Source organism: Parasteatoda tepidariorum, chromosome 8 (assembly GCF_982258835.1).
Source record: "Parasteatoda tepidariorum strain Cologne lab strain chromosome 8, Ptep-v5.0, whole genome shotgun sequence".
Classification (NCBI taxonomy): domain Eukaryota; kingdom Metazoa; phylum Arthropoda; class Arachnida; order Araneae; family Theridiidae; genus Parasteatoda; species Parasteatoda tepidariorum.
The window spans coordinates 73646703-73661730 of NC_141762.1; the positions used below are offsets into that span (position 1 = coordinate 73646703).

The following is a 15028-nucleotide window of genomic DNA, read 5'->3' on the forward strand; positions in this document are numbered from 1 at the left end:
ACTCTTCTCTCAATTGTTTATTTATAGGTCCTCCAGAAGCATTACAGAATTGCACAGTGGTTAATCACACAGAAAACTCAATCCAGGTTGATTGCATGGAAGGTTATAACGGTGGTTTGCCTCAAGTATTTACAATTGAGGTTTACGACGTTGATATTGGAAAGCTTCGGTCGAATGTCACTTTGTCACAATCAAGCTTTACGATTCAAGGTTTGCCGAGTAACACTGCTTTACATTTGGTAATATACTCAAGTAATCTAAAAGGAAGAGGACCGCTTTACACTTTAGCGGCAACCACTCTCCAAAGAGCTGAAAAATTAACAGGTAATTTGTTTAAAATACCATAGTTTGGTTTAAATTTTTTTTTATAGTAAGTATTAATATTGATATTAATCAATTCTTATGCTTGTTACTAAAGATTTTAAATCATAATAATAAATTATTTACGCAATTATAAATACATTAGAAAATAATAAATTATACAATTGTAAATAATATATTATTATAGCAATAAATAATAATTATATATATTATATATAATTTATGGTATAATATTGATAGGTGAAAATAGAATTTACGGTTGAGGCACCCAACGTGCCGGTGATTTATAACGTTAATTTATTCCGCTATTTTTCACAGTGCTGGGTATTGGATCCATGTTTGTTAATAAGGCTCCTTTCTTTGAAATAGAGGCAATGAGTTGGTTGAATCGTAATTTGTTCTTGGCTCACCTGAACCACAGTAATCAAGCAACTAATTCACGATGGTCGAATGAACCATAGTATCGTAGGCATCGGAATAATGATATGAGAGGAGGTTTTCGTGTTTTAATTTTTTTGTTTTTTTAAGCATTCATATTAATTTTTTATGCATTACCTAATGCTTAAGACATCTTTAATGGAGGTGAATTCGATCTAAAGATCACTCCAGAAACTCCCATGATTTTTGAGACAGATTACGGATTATAAGGCTAGAGATCTAAACTTTGGTAACTATGGAAAAATTTTAAAAAATTTTTTATAAGTGTCTAAGCATAATATATTAGGTATGTATCAGTATTTTTCACTCACGCCTTAAAAAAGTCTCACATATAAAATAACAAATGAATCTGGGACATCTCAATGAATACTGCGCAAGTTTCCCCATAAATAGAACCAGTATCGAATTCCAGAGGTGACCTTCTTGATGGTCGATTCGTAATCTATTCCCATATTATCATTGCTAGAGTGAAATATATCTAGTGGTAGACTGATCATGCGTTATATTTCCCCTGAAGCTTGCTAGCCGAGAATTTGTTTTAGGTTCATTCGTTTTATATAAGACGAGACATAAGATAAGACATTCGAGACATATTCACTTAAAAGGTCTTTACTAAAGATGATTATGACTCAGAGCATAACCCAGAAGACTTCTTTCTAAGGTTCTAGAATCTTATCTAGATCTCTAAGTTCAGTTCAGAATCAGAGTACTTTGGATTTAAACGTTAGTAACTGCAAATACAATATGGATTGGTAGTTCAATTGGTGTTATACTCTAATGTATAAATTTTTAAAAAGATTCATGCACTATTTTTCTTCTGAGGGATTTATTATATACATTTGTAAAGCTAGATATTTAGTACGTTCAATATACTTGATCAGAGAAATACGTAAAATATTCATATTAATTTATAACTCTCAATTTGTCTTGTGAAGAAAATGAGTACATTCATAATATTCAACTCTTAAATTGTTAACAAAAGATTTATCTTTAGAAAAGCACTAATTATACATAACAATATGATAAAAATTAATTACAATTATTCATAAGGAAATGATTTTATTTAGACAAGTAGAATATTTGTTTCATTCATAATTTAATTTCGAATATTTAATTGGTTGAACAAACAATTTACGTAGCTGTATTTTCTTATTTCCTTAAAAGCTTTTTTTAAAAAAGCAGCACTTTTCCGTTTTATAATTAATCTTTTCTAGCAAAATTATATATTTTAACATTATATTCTTAAAATTAAAAATTAAAATAATAAGATTAATGTCCCTTAACGAAACTCTTCAAAATCCTTCTTAATTGTCTCTTTCATAATTAAATTTATAATTACGTTTAAGTAGCCTAGATTCGTAAATATTTTGCTGAGAGCTTAATTAAATTCAACCTTAAAATCCACATTATTTTAGATGTCACAACTAATATAATAAATTGCGAGACACAATTTATGAAATTTTCATGTTCAACAACTGTATTTGATTTATTTTTAAATGTATGTTACTATTTCTATGTATACTCAATAATATATTTAACAAAAAATAGAATCACAATATATTATATTATTATCTGTGACAGCGATATTTTTATTTCATAGAGAATGTCATTTTCAAATAGTAATAAGTTACTAAATAGTTTTACATAATTTTGATGACACCGTGAAATTTTGTAAAAAAAAAATTATTAACCCCAAATTTCAAAAATTAAAAATATATCGACGTTTTTTAAAAACAGATAATTTCGCAGGATACTATTTTTTAACAAAAAGAAATGTTTAAGAAAGATATCAAATAAAAAAAAATTACAATTCTGGTTCATGGTTAAATTGATCACGTGTTAGCCATTTTCACATATATGCTCATAACCCAATTTAACACCACTAAGTACTAATTAATGGAAAAGCCTAATAACATAAATGTTCCATTGATACGCATTTTTGGGACCTAGGACAAATATTTAACTTTGGTAACACCAAAACTCTTTGCATCTTTGTAACTAGAGCTCATTTTTAGGCTCTTGTTTTATACAGGGTGTCCCAAAAGGTCGTTTACAAACTTAACATGCTGGTCTGTCATATCATGATGAACAAGATTTACATAGGAACTTGTGTCCGAAAATTAAAACTGCGACCGCTAGAGGGCGATAATTGCACGAAAACGGGAGAGTGGGGAAAACAATCATTTCAGGCGTGGACGTTGAAGGAGAAGGATGAATGAGTTTAGTAACGCAGAAATGGCCGACATACATTACGTATACGGCGCCGCTGATGGAAATGGACGACCCGCGGCACGGACGTACCTTGAGCGCTTCCCAAACAGACGTCAGCCACGTTATGCTTTGTTTGGACGATTGCACCGCAGATTATGTGAATCAGGTGCTTTCGTAGCACGTAGTCACACGCACACCCGTCGTAGAGGAAACCGTGCTACAGGAGTATGCCATCAACCCGCAAAGAAGTCTCCGAGAAGGCAAACGTGTCTTGGATGTAGCTCGTTCCATCATAATGCGCATACTGCACGATGACATGCAACACCCTTACCACTTCCAAAAAGTACAGGCATTGTGCGCTGACGATTATCCCAAACGCATTGCATTCTCACGCTAGTATTTGCAACAGCGGGTCGCACAGCCAGATTTTCCATCATGGATTTTGTTTTCTGATGAATCCTGCTTTACACGGGATGGTGTCGTGAACCTGCACAACATGCACGTATGGGCGCATGAAAACCCAAGATGTACACGTGCCCATGCACATCAACAACGTTTCAGCGTAAACGTTTGGGCTGGTATTATCGGTGACATGTTGATTGGCCCTTACCTTCTGTCTGAACGCCTCGACGGAAATACCTATCGCATTTTTTTAGAAAGAGTTTTTCCGGATCTGATGGGTGACGTTCCAGCCGCTACACGCCGAAACATCTGTTTTCAGCATGATGGAGCGCCTGCCCACTTTAGCTACGCTGTTCGAGAATACCTCGATAGGATTTATCCTAATCGCTGGATCGGTAGAGGCGGACCAGTCCCATGGCCGCCACGATCCCCCGACCTGACTCCCCTGGATTTCTACCTGTGGGGACACATGAAGTCTGGAGTGTACGAGACACATGTAACAACGGACATGGATCTTATCGCCAGGATCGCAGAAGCGGCAGCACGTGTCCGTGACACTCCTGGCCAATTTGAACGGGTTCGTAATTCCATGCGCCGACGCTGTGAACGTGCATTGTGGCGAATGGAAGGAATTTTGAGCATTTGCTGTGATGTAATGATGTTTTATAATAAAAATCATATTAACACCGCAATCGATATCATTTTTTTTTCCTCATCCAAACCTGCACTTATCGCCCTCTAGCGGTCTCAGTTTTAATTTTCGGACACAAGTTCCTATCTAAATCTTGTTCATCATGATATGACAGACCAGCATGTTAAGTTTGTAAACGACCTTTTGGGACACCCTGTATTCAATCCTTTGTTAAAGTTGACTCCCATTTAATACCAGTTTCGTATCTCAACTTAATATCCTGTAAACTGCATCCTGCCATAATTTGGCTTCTTTGGTCACCATCGTGTACCTCATCTACCATAGTTTTCTTCTTCTGCAGGAATTATTTCAATTTCTTATTTTTAATTGCGTTTTCTCTCTTTTTTTTAAACATATTGTAGCTTTACCCATTAAAGTCATAATTTGTTTACATATCTTTCATGGCCTACAGTAGTGGCACAACTCAAGCCTTTTTTTGCGGATTATGCGGGATCCAACGTGAACAAATTTTTTTTTACGCTCAAATGTTCATGCAATATTTTATTGATGCTCGTCATACTAATGTCCAAAGACGCCTCTATCTCACGGTTTGTCACATGACGATCTTGCTTTATCAGTTCACGCACAGCATCGATCTTTTCTGGCACAACAACGGATTTTGGACGACCTGCACGGGATTCGTCCTGGATCGAACATCGACCGCGATTAAATTCGTTATACCAATTTTTTACAGTGCTGTAGGATGGTGCTTTATCACTGAATTAAGAATTAAGTTCATCGAAGCACTCTTGTCTTGACAATCCACGTCGAAAGTTATGAAAAATAATGGCACGAAAATGTTCACGATTCAATTCCATTTTTTGAAAGAGAAGAACTTTTCAATTTACTGTCAACAACACAAATGAAGCTATAATGGTAAATCGTCTGCTGAATTTGTGTTTAAAAATATCAAACTTTCGATTAAAATCGTCTGCGGTCGCCTAGCAACACTTACTGTTGCCAAGGCCAGAAATATAAATAGCAACCCTCGTATTACAGCCCATCAGCTATATAACACAAAAAAAAGTTCATATTCAAGAAGTCACTATTTTCAAAGAGTCACTTTTTTTCAACTAAATGAATATTTTCTTCTGTTAGCTACTTTTTATTTCTTAAGTGAGTAAAAATCGTTTGCGTAATGTGAAAACAGTTCTTTTTAAATCTGAAGAATTCTCATAGAATTCTGGCAATTCCAGTGACTCCTTTACTTTTTTACCCTTTAATACTTTTGAAACTAATGAAGTTCATTTACAAATATATTTCACACAAAGACAAATACATTGACTTCAGTTTCTTCAGTTCATTTCACCGTTTAATATTTCAAATGGCTCTATTGTATAAAGTAGTGCTTCAGGTAGCCGAAAGATAATTAGATGTCAAAAGATAAAAAAAAATTACATTAACAAATCAGTTGATTTTACCTTCTTGTGAAATGGAGATAGTTGTATTTTAATGCACTTTTGAGTAATACATATCCAATGGAGAAGGGATTTAGTTTGTAAGCGATTTTCGCTGATTCGCAAATTACAGATTAAAAAATGCTTCACTACACACTTTAATCGAAATAAAATTGGTCCACAGCAGGACTTAATGACGAAATTAATATCAATAGGGAGGTTAAAAAAGGTCCATCTTTACTGTACACTAAAAGTACCTCATTCAAGTACATTCCATCCTCCTTCTCCAAGCTTAGTTGCCAAGTCAATCAAAGTTCCATTATTTAATTGTCAGATCTAGCATTGATTTCCCTAATATTCTGAATGCGGTCTTATTTCTTGAAAGTCTGGGAATAATTAATATTAGAGATTCAGAACTAAGCAGGCAATCACCAGACCTCAACTAGATGGGGCATAATTAAGACATGTTTTAGAACCAATAACTGTCGAATATGTTTGGCTCTGAACTTAACATTCGTAAGAGACGAGGAGCATTATATTTTGTGATTTGAGAAAATTACAAAGTAGATTTTACTGGAGAAGGGGATTAGGCACATAAAACTACTTTATAATAGTATAGATTTATTTAAATACAAATGTAAACCGCGTTTGTTAATGGTAAAATCTTGTTGTTATAATATTTTTGTCAAAGATTGTCATTATTTTTAAAGAACACAGAAATAAGTTTTCTGAAATGTTGCATAACCCAGAACCAGGTGATTCGGAATTCTGCCTATTAAATATGTTTACTATAGACAAGATAGGTACTGTTTAGCCTTTGTTATTGAAAGCGTTCATATAATTGATGTTCGTATGATTTTTCATATCATAGGTGTTCACCAAATCATTCTTACTTAAGCATCGTAAACTGTTTTTTTTCCTCTAGAAATTTATAAAAATAAATATGTAGGCTTTAAAATCTGGAAGACAAAGAAAATTACAATTAAAAGTCGTACTGTATATTTAAACTTTTTGTAATAATCCTAATCAAATACATATACAAAGGATACATATACAATGAATATGATCAAATACAATGAAAAAGTACACATGAGATTCACTTGTAAAATGTTGAAGGAGATGATAGTATTGCAATGCAAAATAACAAGCGGTTATGATTTATAATGGCAAATGAGGAATACTTTTAAATATGGTTTGTTAAACTAAACATGAAGTACTTAGGCATTCATCCAATTGAAGAATGCTTAAAAGCAAACGCATATAAAGAAATTGAAAAATGCAAATTTACTTAAAGATGTAATACTTGTGTTCACTGTTTATATTTTGTTCAATATCAAACGCTCTGGAGAATTATTATTCAATATGAAACACTTAATATAGGTGGATTTTTTTCCTCAATTTTCTTTTTCAACCTCATTATATAACCATTTAATTTTTTCCATAAGAAATGGAAATTATGAAGTAGGAAACATGCTCATAATAGGACAAATAATAATAACAAAAGAAGAATTGCATTAACTCTACCACAAATGTATTATAATGCATAGAATTTTTTTCAAATTAAAAAATTCTAGAGGAATTTTTTTTATGGTATTTTGAGATTTAAAACCTTACCACAAGATATTTTTTGTCCATTTATATTCGTAATACTTTTCAATACCTGAAAGTATAATCCTATTGCTAAACTTTTGTTCTATTCCCAGTGGTTTGTTACGCGGCAAATTAGTAATACGTTGTAGCTTTTTATCTTAAGTACAATTATACTTACACCTTAAGGATCTGGCAAACCTAGAAAAACGTTGTTTCCAGTTAATCGGAGAAAAATTTGTTGTGAAGATTAGGTACCATTTGGTATTATTTACTAAAATTATTTTTAAATGTTCATTACATTAACATGGATAATACATTTATGTGAATAATCTACATTAACTTTAGTACTTTAACATGAATAATTCTTAATTTTAAGAAGCTGCCATATTGAGAGATAAGAGCTTTATTTGGCGAAACCATTAATATTCGTATTGACAAGACGTCGTTGTGTTCGAAATCCTTAAAGTTTCGCTAAACCTATAAACGCACTTACTACTTTAGCAGATGCTGAATATTTTATCAACCAAATAGGTTCATCGTAAAAGGAAAGGTTACGATAAAACGTGATTTTAGGCATGCCACTTTATATTAAGAGTCTTCAAGATTATCGTTTTTAATTTTTAATTTCTTGAATAACATGGCAATTTTTTTCTCTTAAGGAACGGAAAAATTAAAAAAAAAGTTACAGCATCGTTAATATTATCCCTGAAATATATCACTTTCCGAACTCTTTTAAATTAGACAGAACCAACCATTAAAGCTAGTAACCGATATCTTGCAGTCAATCATAAGATTAATTGGGGACTATTGTCGTTCTAGGAATGGAAGGCATTATCATTATTCGACCGGTACTAGGCCTCCTCATCGGAATTGTAGTTGCTTTGGTGATTATTGCCCTCATCATCATTGTAGCCATAAAAGTCAAAAAAAGGAGAAAACAGAAAGGTAAGTGCATTGCATTCTCGTTGCTTTTCCTAACAATAGCAATTTTCTTTATTATGGTAAATTGGAATTGGAGAATAATGCTTTGGATAAGTTACTTCAATAGTCATTCAATTGGTTTGAATTGGTGTTGGGGAAGGTATAAAATTATTTTGCTGCCTTAACTAATTTTTATTGATTGGATTTATGTCAGTGACAGTTACTTAAAAAAAAGAAGAAAAACAACATTTGCATTATGAACAACCTGTGTTTTCATTAAAAAGTCTATTTATAAAGTTGTTTAAGATATTATTAGTGGTTAAGTGGCTGTTTATAAAGTGCTTGTTTGGGGAACGTTTTTAATTCTGAATGTTATTTGTCAAATATTATGCGTACCAATAAAAGTATCCTCTAATATTTTATTGGCTTAAGTAGTGTTTTTGATATTATGGGTAAAATTTATAGCCATCGATATATTGTAATGACTATTTATTTATTTTTGGTTTATGCTAATGAAAAAAACTCATTTTTTTCAGTATTTATAGCGGAATGAGATCAGGTAAAGCAAACCTATTAGTATGAAGAATTTGAATAATAATAAATAAAAAACATTACAAGAAATTGCAAAATTTTTACCCACTTGGAGGCTAGTTTAATGTTAAAATAAATTTTTTTTTTAAATATAAATAGCGTTTTCGCTCTACTGGAAGAATATACATTTAAAGGTCAATTTTATGCGGATAATAAAATTTTTAAAATTGCTATATTTGAGTATTCTTTTGGATGAACTGAAAACTCTAATATGTATAACAATTTAAGAGCATTTTGATACAAATTTAATGATCCAATCTCTTAAATATATATATATATATATATATATATATATATATATATATATATATATATATATATATATATATATATATATATATATATATATATATATATATATATATATATATATACAACAAAATAAATAAATACAAAAAAACACGCAGAAAATTAAGAAAAACAGTAAGTTTCATTTATCGCGCATAAGCTGCAAGTAAACAGAACTCATTAGATAAGTTCAAAATGAAGATAAGACAAAGGACAACTTAGGACATGATAAAACAAACTTAATGTGTTCTATTTTATTTGTTGTAATTTTCCTTTGTTTTGTATTCATTTTGAACTATATATATATATATGTTACCGTTAAAGTATATAATGCAGTTATTTCATAGAATACCTAGTTATGCCATGAAATAACTGATCGTGTCCGTTAAAGTGTGTAATATGTTATTAATTTGACACTTAAACTAGTTATTCTATGAAATAACTAGGTATTCTAAAAATTAACTAATGAGAGACAGTTAAAGTGTAAAATAAACAATTTATCTAAAATGAAATAACTAGGTATTCTATAAATAAACTAATGATCGACAATTAAAACGAAAAAGAAGCAATTTATCTAATTTATGCAGCGTATAAATGGTAATTATGGAAACTTACCATTAAATCATTTGCTACAACAAGGATTACTAAAATGACACTTGGAATTACAAAGAACATTACTTCTAAAGCAAAAACATTTTTTGTTGACACACTGGGTTTTACACGAACATTTTTTAAATCCCTGACCAGTACCTAAACTTTGAGCTGTAGAATATCGATTATTTTACACTTTAACGTGCTGCAGATCGTTATTCTATGAAATAGCTGGGTATTCTATAAAATAACGGATTTCATACTTTAACACTAACACTAACACTAACAAACACACACACACGCACGCACGCACACACACATATTCTCTATTTTGGTACTGGTTTTGTACAAATTTGAAAATTTGCTGTTAAAAGGGTGATTTGAACATTGTTAAAGTGCATTAGATACTTCACATTTTTGCGATGTATTATATAAGATAATGGACACTGTGTTAAACAAAAGTCATAAAAATGCTCTCCTAAGAAGTCTCAAGAAATTGTCACGTACAGTTGATATCTAAATATGACTATTTCTTATCTTATTCAGTCATATCACTTTTTAAAAAGTTTATGGCTTTTCCTAAGCAGTTAGTCAATGTAGTCTTCTCATTAATGAAATAAGATAATTTGAATGAAACTTGCTTTGTGTTTTCCTTCTGATACTTCCTTATGCAATTACACCTTTCACAGCTCTAAAAAAACTTTATATAACTCGCCGAAGCAAGGCTTTGTTTTTTAATTTTAATGTTTTCCTCAGCATTCCTGTTATAAGGAAAAATATAACTTAAGAATACTATTTTTCTTGCCAAAACTTCTTACTGACTAATTTACTTAAGGCTTTTTATTCATGTGATTGTTTTTAAGCCTGTATTCTAAAAAGAATGCAATCATACGATGGCAACTTAACGATTTAGATCTACACATGACACAATGCAATTATTTAAAATATTTGTCAAAATATTATGTTAATATGTATGCCTAAAATATAGTATAAAATAAGGATACCTAAATATAATTTAATTCATGCCATAAAAATTCGGCGTAAGAATATAGTTTCTAATTGTTCAAAGTAACCAACGAGGAAATTTTCTTTAAAGCTATGCTCATATCCTTAAAGATTTACAAATAAGTTTCCTTCAATCAAATATACTCTTAAATAAAATCTCCAGTTAGTTATAAGATAATCGAATAAATAAATTTAACTTAGCGTTCTGCTTAGTGTTAACTTAGTCACTCTTGAACTTTTATTTATTTATACTTTTCACGATGACAATAAAAAGTATTTTTCTTTAATTGGTGGGAGAATATAAAATTAGAACAACTGTTTTACACAACAATGTTGTAGAGATTTAACAAGGATACACACAATAAAACACTGTTTTTTTTATATACATCTAGCATTGAACACGCATTGCATTCAAGTGTCAGCTGCATTCACGCTTATTCAACGGAAACAAAGACTTAATACAAAAAGTATAAAAAGAAAAGTTTTTTTTTTCTTTGAGCTCTAGGGACTTCCAATCCCAAGTCTAGCTTCTGAGAATCGCCCCTTGGGAACGTCACGTTTGCCTTGCGACAAAAAGACACTCAAACCCAGGGAGGAAGAAGGGCGATAAAAGATCTCGTATAAGAAAAATAAAATAAGAGCGAGAATTTCCCAAGCAAAGACAAATATGTGCAAGCAAGTGATGATAGCTGAAAGAAAATATAAGTTCCGACAGTTTTCTAAGCTTTAGTAACAATATGAATTATATGGAATATTTATGAAGATTATAAGTATTTTGCAAAATTAAGAGGAAATAATTGATTTTATTTTAATTTACTAGGAAAAGAAATGCTTGGAACGAAGGGCTTCTCTTTCTGGCTTACACAGTCAAAAAAAAAAAAAAAAAACCATTCTTCCTATAGACTCTCTCTGCAGATTTGTACTGTTCCGTTGACAAAATTGTTTTTCTTTCTTTTTAAATCTACTCATTAACATAATAAAATAGTCAGTTCGAATTCTAGTATATGCCGTGCAGTTTTAATAACTGTACTATAGCTCCATTTCTTCCCAAATCATTTTACGATTATTTTCTATTCTTGGTCTTAATTTTCAAGAATTATTTCATAGTTTTGAACATCGAATAAATAAAACTGTGATTCGGTTTTATTGTCAAATCGATTTTCTACCTGATAATTCTATTTCTTCCGGTATAATGTTTTCGTAAGTCAAGTTACCAGATATTTTTATTCGGATGAATCACAACAGTTCTAAACACTTAAATGAAAAAAAAATTTATTAAAACACGAAACTATGAGATTTAAAACTTATTTTGCATTTTTCCTTCAAAATTAACCTTTTTCGGTGCGATGACTATCATAAACATTTAGCAACAATAAATTGCTGCAAAAATACATGCTATTTTCCGTTCTGAATGGCATTGTCATTTTCTGTTCTTTTCTGACAACGTTCTATGTATAGATCCGAATGATAAAGATTTGATCAGCAGATTAAAAGTTCTGGAACGTGTTTGATACAGCAACCTTCAAAGTTCTGTCAAAACATAGCCCTTCGAATAATTCACCGATTCAAACTTAAGCATTAGAACTCTGGAGACTACACTTTCCCTCCCTTCTTATGTATATTCACAATGAAACTGTCGTCTCAAATGAAATAGCTCAGTTTGAATTAAACATAAGTATTATATCAATGACATATGACTAATTGCTCTGCACTGAAAATGATAGTTACGGGGTGATTCCTTATTGTAATTTCACCAATGAGAAGCAGACAATGATAAATGAACAGCAATTGATTTAAAGCATTATTTGAGTGAGAGAAAATTAGAAACTGCTGTTTTGAACAGGTTTCTGAAATAGCCTGTTGCCATACCAATACGCCTAATGCATAATTACTGTCAGTGAATGACTCCAAAACTGGAGTGCATTTAAATAAACAATCTTTATTAGCAAGTTCAAAGTAAAATGGCGCCATTAGCTTATGACTAGCATTTAACTCTTTGAATAAAAAATAATCTTAAGGATACTAGCATTACTGTAGCATTCAAGAACGAAGTGCCAGAAAAGGACAAATAAATCTCAGAAGTCGTGATATTATTGCTCTTTTTCTTTTTAGTAAATTATGAAAAAAATGCTCTAGTAAATGATGTAACTACAATAGATATAAAACACAATAAGAAACACTATATAGCCCTTCAACTAAGCTATAATCAAATTGCAAAGTTTTATTTTGAAACCAAAGTTACTAATCACTTTGAAAAAATTTTGATCTAAAGGTGATAGAAAAAAAATTCAATTCAATTTTCTAAAAAATTAGATCTGTAAAAATACGTAAAAAGTCATATTAAAATTTAAGGGTCCAAAGTTTTGAGCAGACTATTGAGACTATAATTTCCAGATTTCCGTCCATATTTTGATGGTCCGCAATCTTAATCCATCTAAAAAAATTATGTTTATTCATAGAATGCGCATTCTACATCTGATATCACTGCTACTTTAAATCTGTTTAATACTAATTAAATATCATGTCTGAGATCAATCCCATGAACCATTAAGATTCAGTTGCGATATGTGAAAAAATCCGATCATTAGATCAAAGGATTTTTAAGGTGTTTTTTTTTGCCTTGTACGCAACCACCTATCTTTTAATATTATTAATATACCTCCATATTTTCCATATTAAAATCACACAAAATACAGAACTTCAGGGAGATCTGTGTGTACACATAGCTCTTGCTTGTAAGCCTGCCTAATCCAATATCACTCATCAATTGATCACTCATGCAATTGAGTCATGGTAATAAGAATTAATTTGGAACCATAATTTTGTATAAAATGTCTGCTTAAACGCCCAGGCTGTACAGGGAGGTTCATTGAGGTTTACTTAGAATGAAGAATGTTACTATATGAAATTCTGTTATATAGGCTAAGTTTCTTCCCGCGGTAACTTGAATACATTTCTTTGCTTAAATTTAAGATTCTGTTAACCATCATAAATAAAACAAAACAAATTTATTAAAAAGATAAATTATTGTGTTAAGTAAAACTTCTTCTTAATCAATACTTTTGTTTATTTTATAGATTGCCAAGGTGTTATTGGACTCTCTGATAAGTAAGTCATTTATATTCTATTTTACCTTTATTTTAAATCTCCTAGAGAAAGATTTGATATATTTAAATATAATATCTCCATGTAGTTCTACTGAATATAAATTTCTTTTTTTATTATGTTATTACAAGCTGCTTATTTTTTTTCATTTTACAAATGTTGCCCATATGAAAAGTGGTACAAAAATAATACTTTTATTACAAAACAAAAGAAATCATCATTGGTGATGTAAAACAGGTTCTATCACTAAGGTATTAGGTCTATGTCTTTGCTGTAAAAAGATTGTGTTTGATTCTAGAAGTCCTACACAGCTACCTTCAGTTCACCGCCCGAAATGGTGGATGTTATAACACTTCCCAACTGCAATTTTAAGTGGTTTTCTGCTTTTTAAGGAAGGCGTATGGGTGGGCATATTCATAGAGAAGGATTACTTTCCGTATGTGAAGATCTGGCGGTTTAATTTTGATAGCTTTACATCACGTCATCATTCCTTGCGCAGTGTCATTAGATTACTGCAGTATTGTGTTGAATTGATAGTGGTCTCTTGGGGTCGGGGGTCAACGTTGTTTCGATCTGAGCGCATCTATATATATCACAGCTGTACTTTCGATTAATTTCCTCTACTAGGAACATTTTTACAACTGAGCGCTGTATGCAGTGCACACCTCTCTAGCCCTTTATATCCCTGTTGGTAGTGCTGCTATAGCTGAAGTCATTCTGGTGCAATCGCACAAGTGTAATTTTTATTTAAAACCTTCATATTGATTGGAATGCTATTTACGGAACTCACGTTACAAAAGTTTTCTTTTAAGGGTTTACACATTTTTATTATTGTAAACACGCTCTGAGCCCAATGGTAAAATTTAAGAAATTAAAAATTACTTAAAACGCAAATGCAACGTTAAATGTAGAAAACTTTAAATACAATGCTTGTTAACTACTCACTGTGAAATAGTTTTTAATGAATAAAACAAAACGAAAAAATATTCAAGAATCTTAGTTAGTATATTACAAAAAGTTGCAGCCTATTAATTTTTTATGGATTAATGGAAAAATGGGGAAAAAATCTGAATCTTAGACATTGCTAAATGTAGGCTAGGGAAGGAGTGTTGTCAAAAAATTTGCAAGATGACTACTGACAGTTGAATGCTAATGGTTTAACCTATAGAAATATTCTTTCTCTATGAAAAACATCCGATTACCATCAGATTGCCTCGAGATTATTCGAAAAAGTGAAATTTAATACTTGGTGACTTAATTTATTTAATGCTTTAAAAAATACTGCAAATACATTTTTCATCGAAACCAATTTATAGACGTCAAGGAAGAGTTGATGAATGCGTTACCAAAAATATAAATAAAATCCGTCAATTTAAAGTTCGCTTTTCCGTGCTTCGAAGAAAACATAAGCTACTGTAAAAAGCATGAGAAAGTTACTTTCAACTTTATATTCTCTTTCAAACTCGAAAGTAATATT

The 15028-nt window shown here is 31.1% G+C and overlaps 1 protein-coding gene across 3 annotated transcripts in view; it reads left to right on the forward strand.

Annotated features, from left to right (window-relative positions):
- LOC107444296 (neural cell adhesion molecule 2) overlaps positions 1-15028 on the forward strand; it is an 802953-nt gene that overhangs the window by 746219 nt on the left and 41706 nt on the right. For all 3 annotated transcript variants that reach the window (XM_071181215.2, XM_071181216.2, XM_071181214.2), the window contains 3 exons: positions 28-324; positions 7870-7995; positions 13524-13554. In XM_071181215.2, the coding sequence (XP_071037316.2) occupies positions 28-324; positions 7870-7995; positions 13524-13554 (454 nt within the window). The remainder of the gene's footprint in view (positions 1-27; positions 325-7869; positions 7996-13523; positions 13555-15028) is intronic.